We start from the raw sequence: 17,607 nt of genomic DNA on the forward strand, positions 1-17,607 counted from the left end.
ATCTGTCCAAATCGATAATATGCCTATAGGACGCAACTTGCAATGTCGTATGTATTGATTTTTTTTTTTTTTTTTGCCTTTTAAAACTTTGTGTTTGCATTAACATAACGTTGTTCGCAATTTGGATTGAGCAACCCAAGCGTTATCGGTTCGAGCAAAAAAGAGTGCATTCACCATATACATATTGGTCCCGCGTTTGATTTTGCACTTTATCCTCAGTTATGCGAAGAGGATATGGGTTTCTATAAGCACTATTTTATTCGTGCACGTTGAAATAAGCAACTGGACGCCACTGTCTTCTGACGTATAATTTATATAAGGTTGGGGTTGCACGGAACCAAACCACGTGTAGTTAACTTCACTTTGTTAACTTTTTTTGCGCCGGGATAAATTACTCACTTTCTTCCATACGACAGCAAAAAAAAAAATGAATTGAATAAGGGTAGTAATTTGTTGCCCCTTTAAGCCTCTATTCACCTAAACAAAAACAAAACCATCTCCCACACACATATACAATTTTTTCTTGTTTTTTTGTTAGTACATGTTTAAGGAAAAAAACTCCTACTTGGCAGAACTGCGTTAGCGCGAAATAATTTGTTAAATTTTCCATTGATGAATTCCCCAGCTGGCATTCAACCGACGGCAATTGTCTTGTTTGCAAGCGTTGGCACGGCACGTGTTTGGCGTCTTCGACGAGAGGATATTTCTCTCCGATAAATTAGTGGGAGTCCGACCACAGGAACGCGGTACACAAAAGCTCATTTAATCTCTTTAGAAAGTTCGACGTCGCGGGTAGAATGGGTTGCTCGCGAGTTTCTTAGAATTCAAGTGCGTGAGAGGGTCATACATTACTATCGCACAATTTGCTACGCGAGTTTGTTTGAAAGAAGAAACATGAAACTTAATGCACGTGGGAGCGTGTTCCCGCGACGTGTTCGAGGATGTTAAATTACTTCTGGGTGCCATTATCATTCGAACCAGGCCAACCTCCGCCGTGGCGAAGCTGTGTCGTGCTTGCGGGACCATATTAAGGTATTTCGAAAATCTATCGTCACAATTCGTGGAACACATCGCTATGCACATCTTCGTTAGTAAACATATAGTACACATGTGACAAATGCGTGCGACGTTTAACGAGTTTAATAAAAAAAAACACGTGTAACATACCTGACTTTATATTACGTCCGACCTCAGCAAACGCGCTACAATTTAATGGAGAAAATCGAGTAGTTCTAAAAGTGTATCATCACGGCCATCGTCTTTTTTTTGTGTTGAAATGACGGGCTAAACCAATTACGCCCAGTGAATGCGTCGTAATCCTGCATTTTTGTTTGTACGTGTTTTTTTTTTGTCGTTGTTGGTGATAGCGAACACACAAATAGGAGGAGTGATATGACAAAACGGTTTTGGCGCAGCTTACGTTATTCGATCGAATCGTAGCCTTGGTTGGGGTCGGACGAAATGTGAAACGCGGCAGATAGTTACACCGACAACTTAAGAAACGAAGGGCGTGGCGAGTCTCGAGCCCCACATCGACCCTTGATGTAAAATAAACTATTGATTGATTGATTGATTAACTCGTTTATTTATTTATTTATTTATTGATCAATATTATCGCCCCGCAGTTGATGAGATCCCGACGTCAGCCGGTAAGAACGCCACTGGACGAATCGAATCATGTTCTTGATTACACGAGTAATCAGGAACGTATAACGGTCAAGTCTTGCGTTTCTTAGGTTCTCGGTTATTATATTACACTGTACGAAACCAAGACTCCGTCTAAATATCACCCGAGTAATTATAATTAAATTCACTTCAATTCCAATGCTTATGAATTTTTTTGTTTTTTTTTTCTCATAAAGAGTTTAGGATTTGTAAATGATGTCCATAAAGGTTATTCATACACAGCAGTTGCCAACGGTTAGACTTTGTAAGTCGGGATTTAATATTTTTAACCTTTTTTTTACTTATGTAATTATTCGGAATTACAAAAGTCTGTTTATGAAGTAGCAAAATCCATACAAGTAAACTAAAAAGAAGTGCTCCTTAATAGTATATTCAAAATAGGCAAATCCCAAGCTCACCTAAAAATAGTGCAGTTCATAAGGTTATGAAACAGACGAGGTAAAAATGTGAGATCACTTTCACGGCGCTTTTTTTTTCTATGGCACGTATTAATGACATAATTAAACTTTCAATATTGCATAAATGACGGATAAAAGAGACCGTGCTCGTACGACGTATTTTTCAACTAGATTAGAATGAGAAATTCTTTTTTGCGAGGTCGTAGTTTCCTGCTTCACTCGAAGGCATGGAGATGTATACAGTTTGCATCAATAAACGAACACCAACTGCTGAATTGTAATTTCTAAAAAAAAGTTGTATAGATATTTACGAGCTATGACTATTAAATGCTGGAACAGTGTAATCGATTTTGTTTTAATGATGTTGAAATTTTGCAAAAAAACACGTTTCGTTTTTGTTTTTTTCAGATATACTCTAGGTATAACTTTTAATTATAAGGCTCCAGCCTCATGGGGACTATTTAAAATAGTCACCGTTTTGTGTTTTCTTTCATTGCTGAACAGATACCATGACAGTTCTTCTGAGCTGTCAGTAAATGGGGAATCTTGAAAACTAGTTTAAATTTTAAAACTGCATACTATTTCGCATTATGATATGAGCCTTTCCTTCATTACCACAAAAGCTGTAGCACGGTCGTCAAAGCGAAACATTCTCATAAACTTGAATTACAGTTCAAAGAGCAAGAACAAGTCCCGTATGCTAGAGAAGAATAGAGTGGATTCCCCCAAGCTATTCGAATTTTTATCACTTAAGTGAATTCAGAATCCTAAAGTCTCCAAAATATTTATGAACCATTATTATAAATTAATAAAACGTTACTATGCTCGCCAACATTGCTACTTTTGCGCCTTGCAAATCTTTACATTGGCCTGAAGAACCAAATGACTTGCGAATGTACACTAGTTCTTTTTTTTTAATATTATTGTTAAAGATATGATAACTTAACAGCACTATAGCGACCACTCTTTGTTATTGTGACGAAAAAGTTTATTCCTTCGTTTATATACACTTCCGTTCTGATTCCTTCAAAGTTGCAACCAAGCGGCTTTAGTGCGCCTAGTGTTCCTTGCTTTGGTCTTGGTCTTTGTCGTCACCTGAAAAATAAAACAACAAATGGTTTAATCTTTGGTACAATGATTCAAAACCTTAATGTATTGTTTTTCGACGAATTGGAATGTACCGGTAAGTTACAGGAATAAAAGGAAAGCGACATAAAAAATAGTGTTTTCCCCTTGCTTCGAACTTCCTATCGTTTTCGTTTTATGCTTGTATATATTTATGTAAAATTCTTTCGTCACTTCATGTGGGAAAATTCAATAATATCAGGCCCAGTTAAAGATTATATTCTTTAGAAAATCGGATTGGCGCGTTATGAGTCCCGTAGCAACATTTTGAAAAGTACTAATCGGGTCGGTCATTATCAAATCATGAGCTTAAATTATGATCCTCCGTTATCTTACGTTAGCACGAATTACCAACTTTATCCCTACACAAAGAGGCCCCGAAGACACCATCAATAGACGCAATGCAGGATGTACGCACCGCTCATTTAATAGCCAACGCCATGACCGACGCCGAAACCCTGAGTGCCGAAGCCCTGAGAGCCGTAGGAGCCCTGGGATCCAGCGGCACCGCCCTTGAAGCCCGCGGAGCCCTGGCCGAAGCCCGATCCGTACTGGTTGTTGCTGGACGAAGAGAATCCCTGGCTGTTGCGGTGTCCCGCCGAGTTGCTGTAGCCCTGCACGTTCTTGTACTGGTTTCCGGAGTCGAAGCCGCCGCTGCCTTGCTTGTGCCCAGCGGCTCCGGCCTGGAAGCCGCCCTGAGACGCGCCGGCCTGGTGTCCGTAGCCTGCTCCGAAGCCACCAACGCCGCCACCGTAGCCACCACCGTAGCCACCACCGAAGCCAGGGCCGACGCCCCCGCCGACCAGGCCGGGACCTCCGAGGCCTCCGCCGAGTAGAGCCCCACGACCTTCCACCTCCGTCTCACCGGGGTAGGCCAAGCAGGCGCTCACGCCCAACAGCACAAGGGTCTGCGAATGAAAAGGCGTTGGGCGACATGGTAATGGGAGAACAGGAAGCTCTGTCTTTGGTCGGATTAGAGGGTACAACAGGAGAACACCCTCGTAATTGCTATCACCACCATTCTTGCCACTGGCATCTCGAAAAACCCTAACACGGTGAGTGATTTAGCTCGACAATGGTTTGATGACACAGATGAACAGGGTAACACTGGCAAGTCTGGTGCCTCTCTTGTAAACGCTAAAGACTATAAAACGCAAAGCAGTGCTAAATAAAGACCAGGGACACAATTAATATTGTATACATAGAAAGCGTGGCGCCTTTTATGTGAATCCTGTTCGTTGTGTCCTTTATTATTTTAGCCCTGTTTTACCCTTTTTATATTTAGGTACCAAGTAACCCAATTTATTGCCTTTTGGGGGAAAAAATGAGATCGTGTGAATCTCGACCAGCTTTTCTTGTTTTGTTTTTTCTCTCGTGTTATTTTTGGCGTCATTCCCTATTTTTCAGTTCTTACGCTATGGATCTAAACAACTTTGCCTGCTTTACAGCTTTGTTTGTCTGAGGGAATGATCAAATGACATAAGGCACAGCAACTGGTTGCCAATCCTCTGGAATTTTGGTATGTCCTCTGTGTACAGGTTTACTTGATGACACCAAATGTATTATCAGAGATCAATGCAGAATAGCTTTTTTTGAGTGACGTCAAACAACCAGCTCGCGATGCATGATTGGGTGGTTCCATTAAACCTAGCATCTGATCATCCTCAGGTTATTTTTTCTTATATTTTTAAAATTGTCATCATTATATTCTAAACCAGGCACCCGAACAAGGCAGAGTTTTAAGGCGGAAAAATATGTTTAAGCAAGTGTTGCTTGGTCGCTTGCTACGTATTAAAACTAAAGATAAGAAAATTAAAGTTGAAAGATTTAGAAGGGGTCGTAACTCACCAGCTTCAGCATTGTAAAATAGCTTCTGTCTCGAAGAGACTTAAAGATGCTCTGAAAGTTAGAAAAACTGGTGGTTTGGGACACGGGAAAAAGGCTTTTTATACCAAAACGTTGGCACTATCGCGGACCGCTATGAAAAGACTTCCTGTGTCGTCAGTGCTGGCTCCTCCCGATCTTCATCCTGTCAGATTTCCAAAAGGATGCGGTAGCAGGTGCACTATCTCGCAAGCGGTGTCGGACGCCTGTCTTCCTACGGAACAACTCCTACTACTCAACTTGAAACAAGGAAATGGGAGTTTTTTTGTTTTTTTTTTCTTTTTTGCATTCCTTATCATCTAAATACGGGTTGCTAAAGCCAAATACAGCAGTTTGCATCTAGTTATTTTCAAAACGTCAAAACTAACAATATGAAGCGACGGTGTCATCCAATAGATCCACTTCTCTGACACATGATCTCGTTTTTCATTCAATTTTACTCTGATGTGCTCTTTTCAACAGATAACTTAGGTCGGCTTTTTTTCGCACTCTACCGGTCGTCGTCTTGGTTGCTTGCAGATCGCCGCCGCGAGCTCGCCTACTGTATCATCGTCTAACTTCCGGCGTACCACCACATTCGTGTTTCTTCTCTTTTTCTTTTTAATTCTGATCGACCACGAGGTTAAAAAGGAGGAATTATTAGCCAAAAACAATGCCCTCTAGTCGGAAACTCGGCATCTCGCTTCTCTAAATATCTTATCACTGCAAAAACTGCGTCACGTACTTTGGTCTACACTCTAAGAAATCCGGTGCGTCTACGTTCTCCTCAAAGTGCTTTGAAGAGCCAATTGCTACAACTTCCATAGCAAGCCGACAAACGACGGAACTGAAAAAAAAAAAATGTTAAGTCCTAACAACAAATAAAAAAAAAACGGATTCCTTCGTGACATCCAGCATGATGTTTCACGTGCTTACGCCATCATGCACTGTGACACAGCGCTGACTGGTTTTCTTTAGCTTTAAGCGTATTTTCCGCCTTGTCATTTGCAGAACTCACCCCGAAGATACCCTTCAAGAAATTCCTGCGCGTCTACTTCCCCGCAGAACACTCAAAGAACAAATCTCTGCGATGTACGAAATCAGCTCAGCGAATGATGAGGCGGAGCATGCGTTTAGACCTAAAAATGAAGTCTGCGCTGTGTCATTACGCAATGGAAAGCGTCATGTTTGCATCACGTAATGCCTCAGCACGGGCTTAATTTCAAGGGCTGAACATATGTTCCGCCTCATTATTCGCTGAGCTGATTTCGTAGATGGCAAATATTGGCCCTTCGAGCGTTTTGTAGGTAAGTAGACGCGCAGGCATTTCTTAGAGTGTATTGCTCGCCACAGTGCTTAGTAAGAAACTAAATGCGCCGAATTTCTCAAAGTTCATAGTGTCCCAGCCAATTTTTTTTTAATTCATAAACTCGCTTAGTTATACTTGCGAAAGTCCCTATAGCTTGTGAAGACGTAAGAAACGAAAGACATTGTTTATTATCGTTAATAATTTCGCTTCGTGATTCGTTCTTCGACATTCTTATTGGCTGCTCTTATTGGCTGAGGTGCGATAATTATATGCGTGTGGCTAGCCAGGCCCAGTGTCTCTTAAAGGAACACTGAAGTGAAAAAAAAAATAGATTTTTTTGAATGGGTTAAAAATTGTTTGTACATTTTTCTACTAAAACTTTTTTATTCATATTTACGCCGTTAGACGCACTTTAGGAGGGGTAGCCATGCTCTAGGCCTCGCCCGGTGCTTACAAAACTAAACGCCCTTTTCTCGGCCCTCATTGAATGTAGAGATGATTGACGTGTAAAATGCTGGTCCTAAAATTGTTTCTCTGTACCGTAATAGTATTTTAATAGATATCATTTTTATGCTTGAGAAACAAACAATACAGATAGAGTCATTATGGTATTTAAAAAATCCCGAGATTGCGTTTCTGCCTCAGTTTCAAACGATAACACACGTGGCTGCCTGCGTTTGCGGAGTGAACAACCGGAGCAGTTCGTCTAGCTTGTCTAATGAGTGCGAGTTGTTTTGCGTCCACCGAGGTGTTTAGACGAAGATCTCCTCAACCGATCTAGTCCGCAGCAAACTGTCGAAAGTACACGCCTTCCGAAGCGCTGTTGGCGCTATGCGGGTGCTTGGGTTCGTAGCGGGCGATAGCGCGACTGGACTAAGCCTTCCGTCCCACTTTAACTATGTTGGTTGATTTGGCTTGATTTGTTCCTCTGCGTGTGTTGACGTTGAAGGAAGATATTGTTTCCCATATATAGAGTGACCACGCTGCTCTGTGAATTGTGCGACCGCTGGGATTGCAACCATGGTTTCAATACCGAGAAGATGCCTACACGGGTAAGAATTTTCAAGCGATTCTTGAGGCAATCGGGCGTCCGGCTCGCCTCACGTTTGTCCAGGTTTGTTCCTGTTATTTAGTTTTCAAAGGAAAGTGTCTCTACGTTTTGCAGTGCACCTGGCCTGCCAAGAGGAATATGTTTAGGTTTCATTTTAGTTGTGTGTTATGACGCTCACCAACCTTGCTCACGGATGCCATGAGAAAAGAAAAAGAAATAGCAAGAACGGAAAAGCTGAAGGCCTACATATTTATTTTGTTTAATTTTGTTTAGTCCTCTTGGTTGCTTTTACTGCACTTTGACAGTCGGTGACATACGCTTGGACCGTGGTTCGTGCCATAGCCTCCTATATACTGACAAAGCCGAACAGATCGCCACGAGAAGCGGCCGCCGAAATGGAAAAGGGGGAGCGGCAGACAACCGATGAGAGGTTGGATGGATGGATGGATGAATCCGGCTGAGCCCTTTAGATCGGGCTCTAGCTTACGCCACCTAGCCATTTTGTTTTACTATTCAAGCTTAGAATATTTAAATGTGAAAACTATATTGACTCCACGCTGAAAAGAAAGTGAGGCTATAAAGCCCCCTTGCCATCAGTTAATAAGAAAATACCTAGTTTTCTCTCGCTTTCTGCCACCATTCAATTTAATCTTTGCTTGGTAATCTCTACTGCCTTGAAATCCACTTTTCCTTCGCTGTTTCTAAAACCCAATGACTTTATTAAACCTATGTTGTCTTCAGTAGGCATAGGACGAAGCCCCTTGCAGTAGAGTATCAAGTGCTCAGCCGTCTCGTCCTCCTCTCCACAAGCAGCGTACACCGTATCCATTTCCTGGTACTTCGCTCTGTATGTTCTGGTTCGCAAAACACCTGTCCTTGCCTCAAACAACAATGAGCTTCCCCTAGAATTGTCATAAATGCTTTCTTTGGCAATAACTGTTTTGTTTAATCTATAGCTTTCCAGAGCCGTCTTTGTGTGCATTCCTTCTAGCCACCGATCTCTTTCTGTGGTCTTAACTTTCTTCTTAACTGAGACCTGCTCTTCCGTAACTCCACTATAGCCTAAAAACTTTCCTCTTAATTTCCTAGTGCGCTGTCTCCACTTTGTGTCTATACTCCCCATGTATAAATAGCTGAAAACATTTCGTGTCCATTGCTCCCCATCCATTTGCCTCAACCGATCCTCACATTCTATCTTGCTCACAGCTTCCCTGCCCTCAAATGACGCCCATCCCATGTCTCCTTGTACTCCCTGGTTTGGCGTTTTGCAATGTGCCCCCAAAGCCAGCCTACCTACTCCACGCTGTTTTATATCTAGTCTTGCATGCGCATCGGATTTCATGCATAGCACTGCGTTTCCAAAAGTCAAGCCAGGCACCATGACCCCTTTCCAAATCTCTCTCACCACCACATACCTGTTGTAAGGAGAGCCACGTGACTTGCGCCCCCCTGCGGCGATACGCCGAAACACACTTCTCCCGAGCGAACAAGTGTATCTCGGGTCTTCGCCGCTGCAAAAGCTGTGCGCTGACGTCCAGGTTCCCAGAGAAATGGCTCTTTGATGCTCTGCGCTACCTTATCCTCACGCTTCAAATCTGCTACCGGCCACTCTGGCTCCGTCGTCGAACTGCCAGGCTTTGTGAATATATATGAGGCTATACTCGTGGATGATGTAACGTCGAAACGCCACTTTCATGGTCGCGTTTTGCAAGCGTTACAGACGTTTTTAGACGGGGGCGGAATAGCAGACGGACGAAGGCGAAAACGGACTCCGACGCGCAGCTTTCATGTCCGCGTCTGTGCATGGCAGACGACGATAGACGGTGGTGTGGAATAGCAGACGATGCCGGAGGCTGCCACTCGCCTGCTCGCATGCTAGCAAGTGGTGTCAGATTTCCAGACAACGTTACTAGATTAACTCACCTGTAAAACTCCAACGAAAGGGGGTGGCCCCCTCACCCAATTCAGTCCGCCTCCCGTCGTGTGAAGCGCCATCTAGATTTTCGTTTCATAACTGTGTATTTCATAGAGTACGGTGGAACGCCAGCTAGACGATGTGCTTCGAAACGAAGCCGTTCGGCGCGTCGAACAACGGGAGGTGAGTCGCGGTGAGTGAGGGGGGCGGAGGGAGGGGGAGGGGGCACTGCTTGTGCAAGCAGCGTCTATGAGCCTTTCTGTAACTGAGCTAATCTAACAACGTTGCTTCCAGACTAGACACATCGGATGTCGGGAAAGTAGAAATAATAGGCTTCCGAGCATGTTCGGTCGAGCAGCTAAGCCAATCAAGTAGTAATGGTCAGTGCCACTGATCTGTGGGCGGGGCTTAGAACGAGACGTGGCCTCGCGCTAAATTACGTCTAACGGTGTAAATATTGCACCAAAACGTTTTTTTCGTGCAAACATTATTAAAAAAAAAACGTGTCCCAGTTATGCCCTTTAAAAAACCTTTTTTGTTCACTTCGGTGTCCCTTTAAGCAGCCTGCGATCGTAATATAAATTTACAAGTACACTCTCTTCCTTACCTGCTTCGTAACTAAGCGCCGTTGGGAGAGTAATCTTTCGGATCGTTCAATACACCTTCCACCACCTTGCCACACTTTAAAAAAATATTTATATAGAAAAACGCTTACGACATGGATACATTTTTTCATGACTCAGCCAAGCTGGTGTGTCCTTCTTTGTTGACGGTTTGCAAAAGGTGATGGGGCTCGCGGGAAGAAATCTCTGTTTTATTATCAGTGGTAGGTCTAAATAGAAGGCAGACAAGTTTAGGGTTAAAATCCTAAGTTAAAAAAATCTATATTGTCAGGGTGTTTTGCTCGTTCTCTTTTATTTTTCCACAGGCTTATGCTTAAGAGATTACATGATGCGGACCTACCCGCAGAAAAAGTCACTAAAAGCATATTTTGCATCCCAGCTTGTATGTTGTCGAATAAGTTCACACATGAATAAACAACCTATTAGTATACTACTATAAATTGGTATTCAAAACAGCAGCTTTCGAAACACAATAAGAATATAGACTGCATTTTTGAAGTGAAAGCGTAGCTACCTACCTTTTAATCTAGCTGGTTCCTTTTTTATACTGCGAAAAGGTTGAATGCTTCTTTCTAGCGCTATAATAACCCGATCATTGTTTAAACCCCATGCACCAGAGGTTTGCCTCAGTGCAGACAGGCGCACTGAAAAATTGGACCCCGTAACTTCAAGTCAATAAAAATTAAAGATTGATTTTCTCAATTAATATGAATTAAAGGCCAAAGTCCGCCTTTGGTAGCAGACTAAAGTCAACTACTTGACACCGCAACTGATAGATGGCGCGAGCTTTCACTTTCTGTTCGAGGTTGGTTTACTCACGGACGCGCCTGCGTGTGAAAGTTAAGGGGCGGCGCAAAACTATTCAGTAGGAATATTTTTCATTCTGCACAAGCTTAATGGGACTAGTGGGACTCAAGTATACTCGCACAAAACACTACTGACCAAGAAACCTCTTTGTTACGACATAACTTTGGGGGGTTGTGTCTATGTTTATACAGCCTAGAACTTAGTCTGCCTCTACGGGCGACTTGGGGTCTTTAACGTGCACCACGCAGTAGGGATACACGACCGCACGCCGGTTCGATGCTCATCCAGATCGAAACGGGCAGGGTGCGGATTGAACCCAGGAACCTGGGTTCTGCAGCCCGAGCTTCCGCTCCACGTGCTCCGAGCTGGTGTGCGCTAAGGTGCCACTAAATAAGCTACGCCTCAGAGTAACGGCCCTCGGACATATTGTGTCTTAAAATCATGCTTGTCAGTTATCTGAAGCTTTATCTGAAATCACCGGAAACGCTTTTCCGCACTCCACAAATGTTTAAACAGTTCGCGACAGAGCAAATCAATATTACATGTCCTAAACCGAATATAATGCTGAGACAGTCGTATTTTTGAATCATGACGATCGGCAGTTGCGTCTGCTTTGCATACGAGCCAAAATTGCGGTGCACACAACAATGTCGGGGAACGGAGTGCCGATACTCTAAGCGCAGCTCATTTAGTGGCTATACGCTAGACCACTTAAAGGGCCCATGAAACGAATTTTGGGATGGGATAAATTATTTTAAATTGGAACTTTACTAATCGCATATCGTTTAGTCAGCCAAAAGAAAGAGGGTAGAAAGTCAAAAGCCTTTTCGGTACGAACATTTGAACATATAGCGGACTATTTTGTACCTCCTTTCCTTCGAAAGCTCTCCGCCTTTTCACTATGAAACATCCGCAGTTCCAAAAGCGCGTCAGCGGTGGCAAACTGACGTCATCCGAGCCCAGCTCACGCATTGGACACAAGAACTGCGTCACTCGGACGTATCCGCTCGTCAACAATAAATCCGTCGACGAATATTCGGATTCGCGTTCGTGGCCAATGAGTGCCCTGATGGAACTTATCGTCACTGGGGAATGACAAGTTCTATGGTGTGCATAAAAAGCACGGTGGAAGCTAAGAGTCATCGCACCGGTGCCGAAGAATGTCACGACGACGTGATTTCACAATTCGCGTTTGAGTTGAGGATTAAAGCTAAGGAGGAAGAAGTAGAAAAATCGTTTCATGACCCCTTTAAAGCCCTTTCATGTTTGAAAAGTAGCGCAAGGCGCGCCGATGCACGAGGCACGTGCAACGTGCAGCTTTTGGGAAGATCATGGCGGTACAGCGCAGTACTGAGCTAGATTTCAGACGCCACGTCCTTCCCAGAAGTGGCGCGTGGCACGTGTCTGGAGCATTTCCACAACAATGAATGGTGCCACTTTTCCCAGGATAGAGGGGCTTTAAGACCACTCACCCACCGATCCCCCTGCCGTAATTTCAATGTTCAATCATAATTCAATAATAATAATAATAATTGAATAATAATTCAATAATAATAGTACCTAATTCAATCGTAATTTCTAGAACAAAAGAGTGCGTTTTATCTCAATCTCTCCTTCGGAAAACTTGATGGCGTAGCTTGTAGGTCGGGCACTGTTCCCTAATGACGATATTTTGAAAGCGGCTCATAGACATGACCCGAGCATCGCGTGAGCACTCGATTTGGGCTCGCGATAGTCAATAGCTCGATAACCCTTCGAGCACTGTCTCGTGTCCAATCACTGCTATGACGACAATAGGCAAACACTATACAATGTCTGGAACTCGGAGCTCGTTCTATGCTTTGCCAACCCCAACGCGTGCCTATGATAAATATGGGCAGCATTTCATCGGCTCCAGATCACGTATGGTCGCTTATTCTTACTGCGATTTGAGGTGAAGGAACGCTGCTAGCTTTCCTATATATCTATATTGTGACAACCATTGCACGAAGCAAAAAATAATCTAACGCGTGGGTAATAAGTTATAAACGTCAGGGATAAATTCTGAGGGTTATTTGCGCAGAGTACAAAACTTGTTGCCCCGCCTTTTTAAAGCCTGCAGCGTATATGTACATACTCCACCTCACGTTGAGTCTTCCGCAGCCAACGCTACGATTCAACGGTTTCAATCAAGAAACGCACAAAATTGCGTCGTCACGGCGCTCACGGCTTTTATGTGCGTTTGCTATATCACCGGCTAAAACAATCACACACAGAAAAAAAAAACGCAGGATCACCCCACGTTCACTGTGCGTGAGTGGTTTAGTGAGGGATGGGAAACGCGCGAAGACGATGAGCACTGTGACGATACAAGTATGGCTCTATACCTGAATGGCTTAATCGTATTGTAGCGTTGGCTGCAGTAAGACCTCATGTGGAACTGAACGAATATCTGTCGTATTTTCAAATAACCGCCATTCATCCGCTTCCTCTGTGAAAAGTTTTTTTTTGCGATTAAATATCTTTAAAAAAATAAAGAAGGAAAGTATATTCAATGCTTTTATTCGGGTATTATAGTGGCCTGAAGCTTTTGCGTCCTGTCCGCAGCTTCAGATAAATTTTCAGTGCACTGCAATATCCGCGGATGGCGGATGGTGCTTTTACTTTCATTTCTCACTGCAGAAGGTTCTTTTTTTATGATCTCTTATGCTGGCTTGGCGCACCTTTAGCTTTCCCTGTAACACAGTGTGAGCAACCTATTCACTTGGTGGTTTAGGTCTCTCAAAGCTAGAGACCCTTTTAATAAAATGTGCCACAATGAGGCGCTGTTGTATCTTGCATCCGCACGAACTTCCGGTCAGATCGGAGGAGAAGCAAGTTCCACCATGAAACCGCTCTTTGCAACGTCCATAAAATATTTTATAACCCATAGTGCTTAGCTAAAATATCGGTTAGCGAAAGACGTTTCAGAGCTTTGGATACTCACATACAACAGCCAGCCGATCACCTATATTATGTTTATAACACTGAAGAAAAATCTTGCTAAATCTACACCTTTGTCGTTTCTGGAGAAGTTAAACGTCATAGAAATTGCGCCAAAAACAAGCTCGGAGCACTTACTGGAGAAAACTCACCGGAAGTCGTATCGCCTGCAAGAGACGGCTTGGATTTGTTAGCATAAAAAGTGTCTATATCTTGCTTTAACTGGATAATGTTGAATTAATTCTGTATGTGCTGTTAACTCACCCCTGCAGTTTTGCATCTTCGAATTGTCCATCGACTGAGTTATTAACCTTAACACGTAAGCCTTTTGTTCTCTTGGTTTTGTTTGAAGGGAAAAATATTTATTTGAGGTGTTAGAGGCACCGCTGTGTGACGCCTAATAAAATGTGTTTTTGAACTACCACTCCGTAACCGATATTAATCACGATATTTTTCCATAAAAGTATTTATTAACGAGTGTATACATGTACACTCCCATCTTTATTTTTTCGAAACGTGTCCCATGTCGTTTTAGGTGCTTCTTTGGATTTGTGACTTGATTCCGCCGTTGTCTAGACCGCTTCCTGAAAAACGACAAAAGCAGAGTGTAAAAGAAATGAATGAAACGCGCTCACGATTGCCTATATTTATTTATTTTATTATAAAATGGACATTGCCTGTTTAGCAAAGAATACAAATGCCCAAAATACCATTATCCACAGCGCCAATGTTCTCACCGAAATACATTATTTAAGTTTGTTCAAACGTTTTAACACATTACGATTATTGTAAAATCAAAATTAACAATTACATAACTGTAACACTTGTTCCTAAGGCTACATGCTAAAAAGTCGCACACAAAACCAAAAATAATCTCACCATCCATTTAGTAACCAACGCCGTGACCGACACCGAAACCCTGAGTGCCGAAACCCTGAGAGCCGTAGGAGCCCTGGGATCCAGCGGCACCGCCCTTGTAGCCCGCGGAGCCCTGGCCAAAGCCCGTTCCATACTGGTTGCTGCTGGACGAAGAGAATCCCTTGTTGTCGTTGTGTCCTGCTGAGTTGCTGTAGCTCTGCACGTTGCTGTATTCATTTCCGGACGCGAAGCCACCGCTGCCCTGCTTGTTTCCAGCGGCGCCGGCCTGGAAGCCACCCTGAGATGCACCGGCCTGGTGTCCGTAGCCGGCTCCGAAGCCACCAACGCCGCCGCCGTAGCCGCCACCGTAGCCGCCGCCGTAGCCGCCACCGTAGCCACCACCAAAGCCAGGGCCAACGCCTCCACCGACAAGACCAGGGCCAACACCTCCACCGACAAGGCCAGGGCCAATGCCTCCACCGACAAGGCCAGGACCTCCGACGCCTCCTCCGAGAAGACCTCCACGGGCCTCGACCTCTGTCTCGTCGGGGTAGGCCAAGCAGGCGCTCACTCCCAACAGCACCAGAGTCTGCAGAAGGCAAGGCATTGGGTGATATGTTCATGGGGAACAGGGAGCTGTGAGTTTGTTTGCAGCAGAATCTACAACGATAGAACAGCCTCGTAATCGCGCCTATACCCGCAATCAAGTCCCTGGCTTCTTGAGAAACCCTGGCGTGGAGAGTGAGTGAGTGAGCTGGTAGTTTGAGAACTCTTGAAACAAGCTCGGATTCACAACGAAGCTCATGAAAATAAGGCGCTTCTACTGTAAACAGTCAGGATAACACGAGAATACTTTTAAAAGTAATAAAACTTTTTTTTAAATTCATAATTTTCCGGCTTTGCTGCCTCTGAAAATTTTTTTTTCAAGGTTTCTTTTTTTACAATTAACACGCACTAAGTTTTAATATCTAAAAAATGTCAAATAATTGTTGAAAAACAATTTGCGAAATTACTTTCAGTGTTGCATCCATAACTTTCTTCACTTCGACGTAGGAAGAGATAAATGCCCAGAACTGAGGGGGCAAAAGGTCCGAGCTATTGAGCAGGAGATGGAACAATAGGAGGCACTCTATCGGACTTGTTGTCCCCTGTGTTTAATAACACAGCAGAGCAAAGAAATGTAACCTCGCCTAGCACGGCCTCGGCACAAGCGCATCGCTCTGACCTGTGCTTTAAGGCCCGTTCACACTCTTGCAGCCGAGTACGACCGAGAGAGACCGAGACTTGTTAAAACCTCTTAAAATTTCTTAGGACGAGAGAACACACTGGCACGCTGGCGCCATCTATGCGGTGACCCTGGAACTGCATTTCACAAGAGCGAAGGTTTCGCGGTACTTCCGAGGTCAAATGTGCTTTATACCTACAAGAAAGGCTTGTTAATAACGTTGACAAATGTTTTTCGAGCCAAGAAAGAAAGGATAATGCTCGAGAGAAATAGAAAATATGTCGGACCGCCAAGTTTACACTGCTACCCAATAGATGGCGCCGGTGTATCCTCTCGTTGTGAAAGGTTTTAAGGAACCCCGTTTTAAGATGTCGCAAGAGTGTGAACGGACGTTTAGTCGCTCAAGGAGCAGGCTTCGAATCGTCATCTTGAATTTCTCGGATCAAAAACAAACAAGAAAATACGGTTTCTTGTCTTCACAGCTGAAGCGTTCCGCCAGAGGCGTGGCTGTTTGATCTCCTCCCAAATATGATGAGTGTTAAAGTGCAGTTATCATTTATAAAGATTAGCGCAAAAGTTAATCATGCAGCTCTGCCATAGTGTCACAAGCACGTCTTCGTCATCCGCCATGACGACACGTAGGAAGTTCCTTCCGTCGCAGCGACAGAACGCTAAAGACACTGACAATAAAACTACAGGTTCAGACATGCTGCTGTATTACCTTTATAAACACCAGCAAAACATTGCCCGACTGGCTCCATGCAAGAAAAATAACGGAAGCCATCTCAGTACTCCTTAGATTGATGCACATATTGTTGGAGAAAATTAGAAAGCAGAGCTGTAATTTTTTTTTTGTTACTTCTGGCCTTTTTTTTTTTTTTTTGATTCCCCTTTTTGCATTTAAACAACATTGTCTGCCTTCGAGACGTCCTGCCTGTCTGAGGTTAAGTTAAAACTACACAAAGAATACTAGATAGTTTCCAATCTTCTGTTCGTGTTCTTGTTGTTATTGTCGTTGTTTTTATCTTTGATTCACATATTTTGTTATGAATATGAAATGATACCAGAGATAAAAAATAAACACCTTTTCGCAAGATGCCGAAACAACCAGCTTCGAATGCATGTTGAAACGGTTTGACCAAACGTAGCCTGTGGCCGCCGTCCTAAGCTTTGTTCTTTATTATATAACTACAATCGCTATTTTCATGCATTGGGCCAGTCGCGCGAAGAAAGCAGAGATCCTTGGGCAGAAACATACATGTAAACAACTTTTGCTTGGTTGTATGTGAAATATGCAAGATTATGACTAAGAAAATTTAAGTTAAAGAGTTCAAAAAGAGTTGCAACTTACCAGCTTCAACATCACGAAATAGCTTTGGTCTCGAAGGGACTTACAGAGGTTACGAAACTCAGGAAAACTGTCGGTTTGGGGGCGGAAAGGCGGAGTTTTATAGAAAAACGTCGGCACTATCGGAACCTCTATGAACATATTTCCTATGACGTCACTGAAGGCTCCTCCCGATCTTCATCCTGTTTGACTTCCAAAAGGATACGGTAGCAGGTGCGCTATCTCGCAGGCGGTGTCGGACGCCTGTCTTCCTACGGAATCGCCTTGCACGTAAAGAAACGAGGCCTACTTGAAACCGGGTTACGAAATGTTTTTCTTTGCATATCTGCTGTCCCAAATGCTCGTGGTCATTTTGGAAGTTACAACACTCAGACAATGGTCCGGTAGGAATATAAAATAAAGTTGCGGTGCAATCGCTCGACTGTTCTAACACATAAT

At 43.5% G+C, this 17,607-nt stretch overlaps 2 protein-coding genes across 2 annotated transcripts; both read right to left on the reverse strand.

Moving 5' to 3' along the window:
* Positions 1-3,054: 3,054 nt before the first annotated feature.
* Positions 3,055-5,123, reverse strand: LOC8036642 (glycine-rich protein 5). Its single transcript, XM_002411939.5, has 3 exons — positions 5,058-5,123; positions 3,628-4,117; positions 3,055-3,179 (listed from the first exon to the last, which is right to left on the reverse strand). Exons 1-2 carry the CDS (start codon positions 5,067-5,069, stop codon positions 3,635-3,637), a joined length of 495 nt encoding a protein of 164 aa, XP_002411984.2. The 5' UTR covers positions 5,070-5,123; the 3' UTR covers positions 3,055-3,179; positions 3,628-3,634.
* Positions 5,124-14,188: 9,065 nt separating this feature from the next.
* LOC8036641 (glycine-rich cell wall structural protein 1.8) lies at positions 14,189-17,250 on the reverse strand. The gene is made up of 3 exons (XM_029975008.4): positions 17,173-17,250; positions 14,618-15,185; positions 14,189-14,322 (listed from the first exon to the last, which is right to left on the reverse strand). Exons 1-2 carry the CDS (start codon positions 17,182-17,184, stop codon positions 14,625-14,627), a joined length of 573 nt encoding a protein of 190 aa, XP_029830868.2. The 5' UTR covers positions 17,185-17,250; the 3' UTR covers positions 14,189-14,322; positions 14,618-14,624.
* Between the last annotated feature and the right edge of the window lie 357 nt (positions 17,251-17,607).

The sequence above is a fragment of the Ixodes scapularis genome, unplaced genomic scaffold, assembly GCF_016920785.2.
Source record: "Ixodes scapularis isolate PalLabHiFi unplaced genomic scaffold, ASM1692078v2 PGA_scaffold3__209_contigs__length_174095766, whole genome shotgun sequence".
Taxonomy (NCBI): domain Eukaryota; kingdom Metazoa; phylum Arthropoda; class Arachnida; order Ixodida; family Ixodidae; genus Ixodes; species Ixodes scapularis.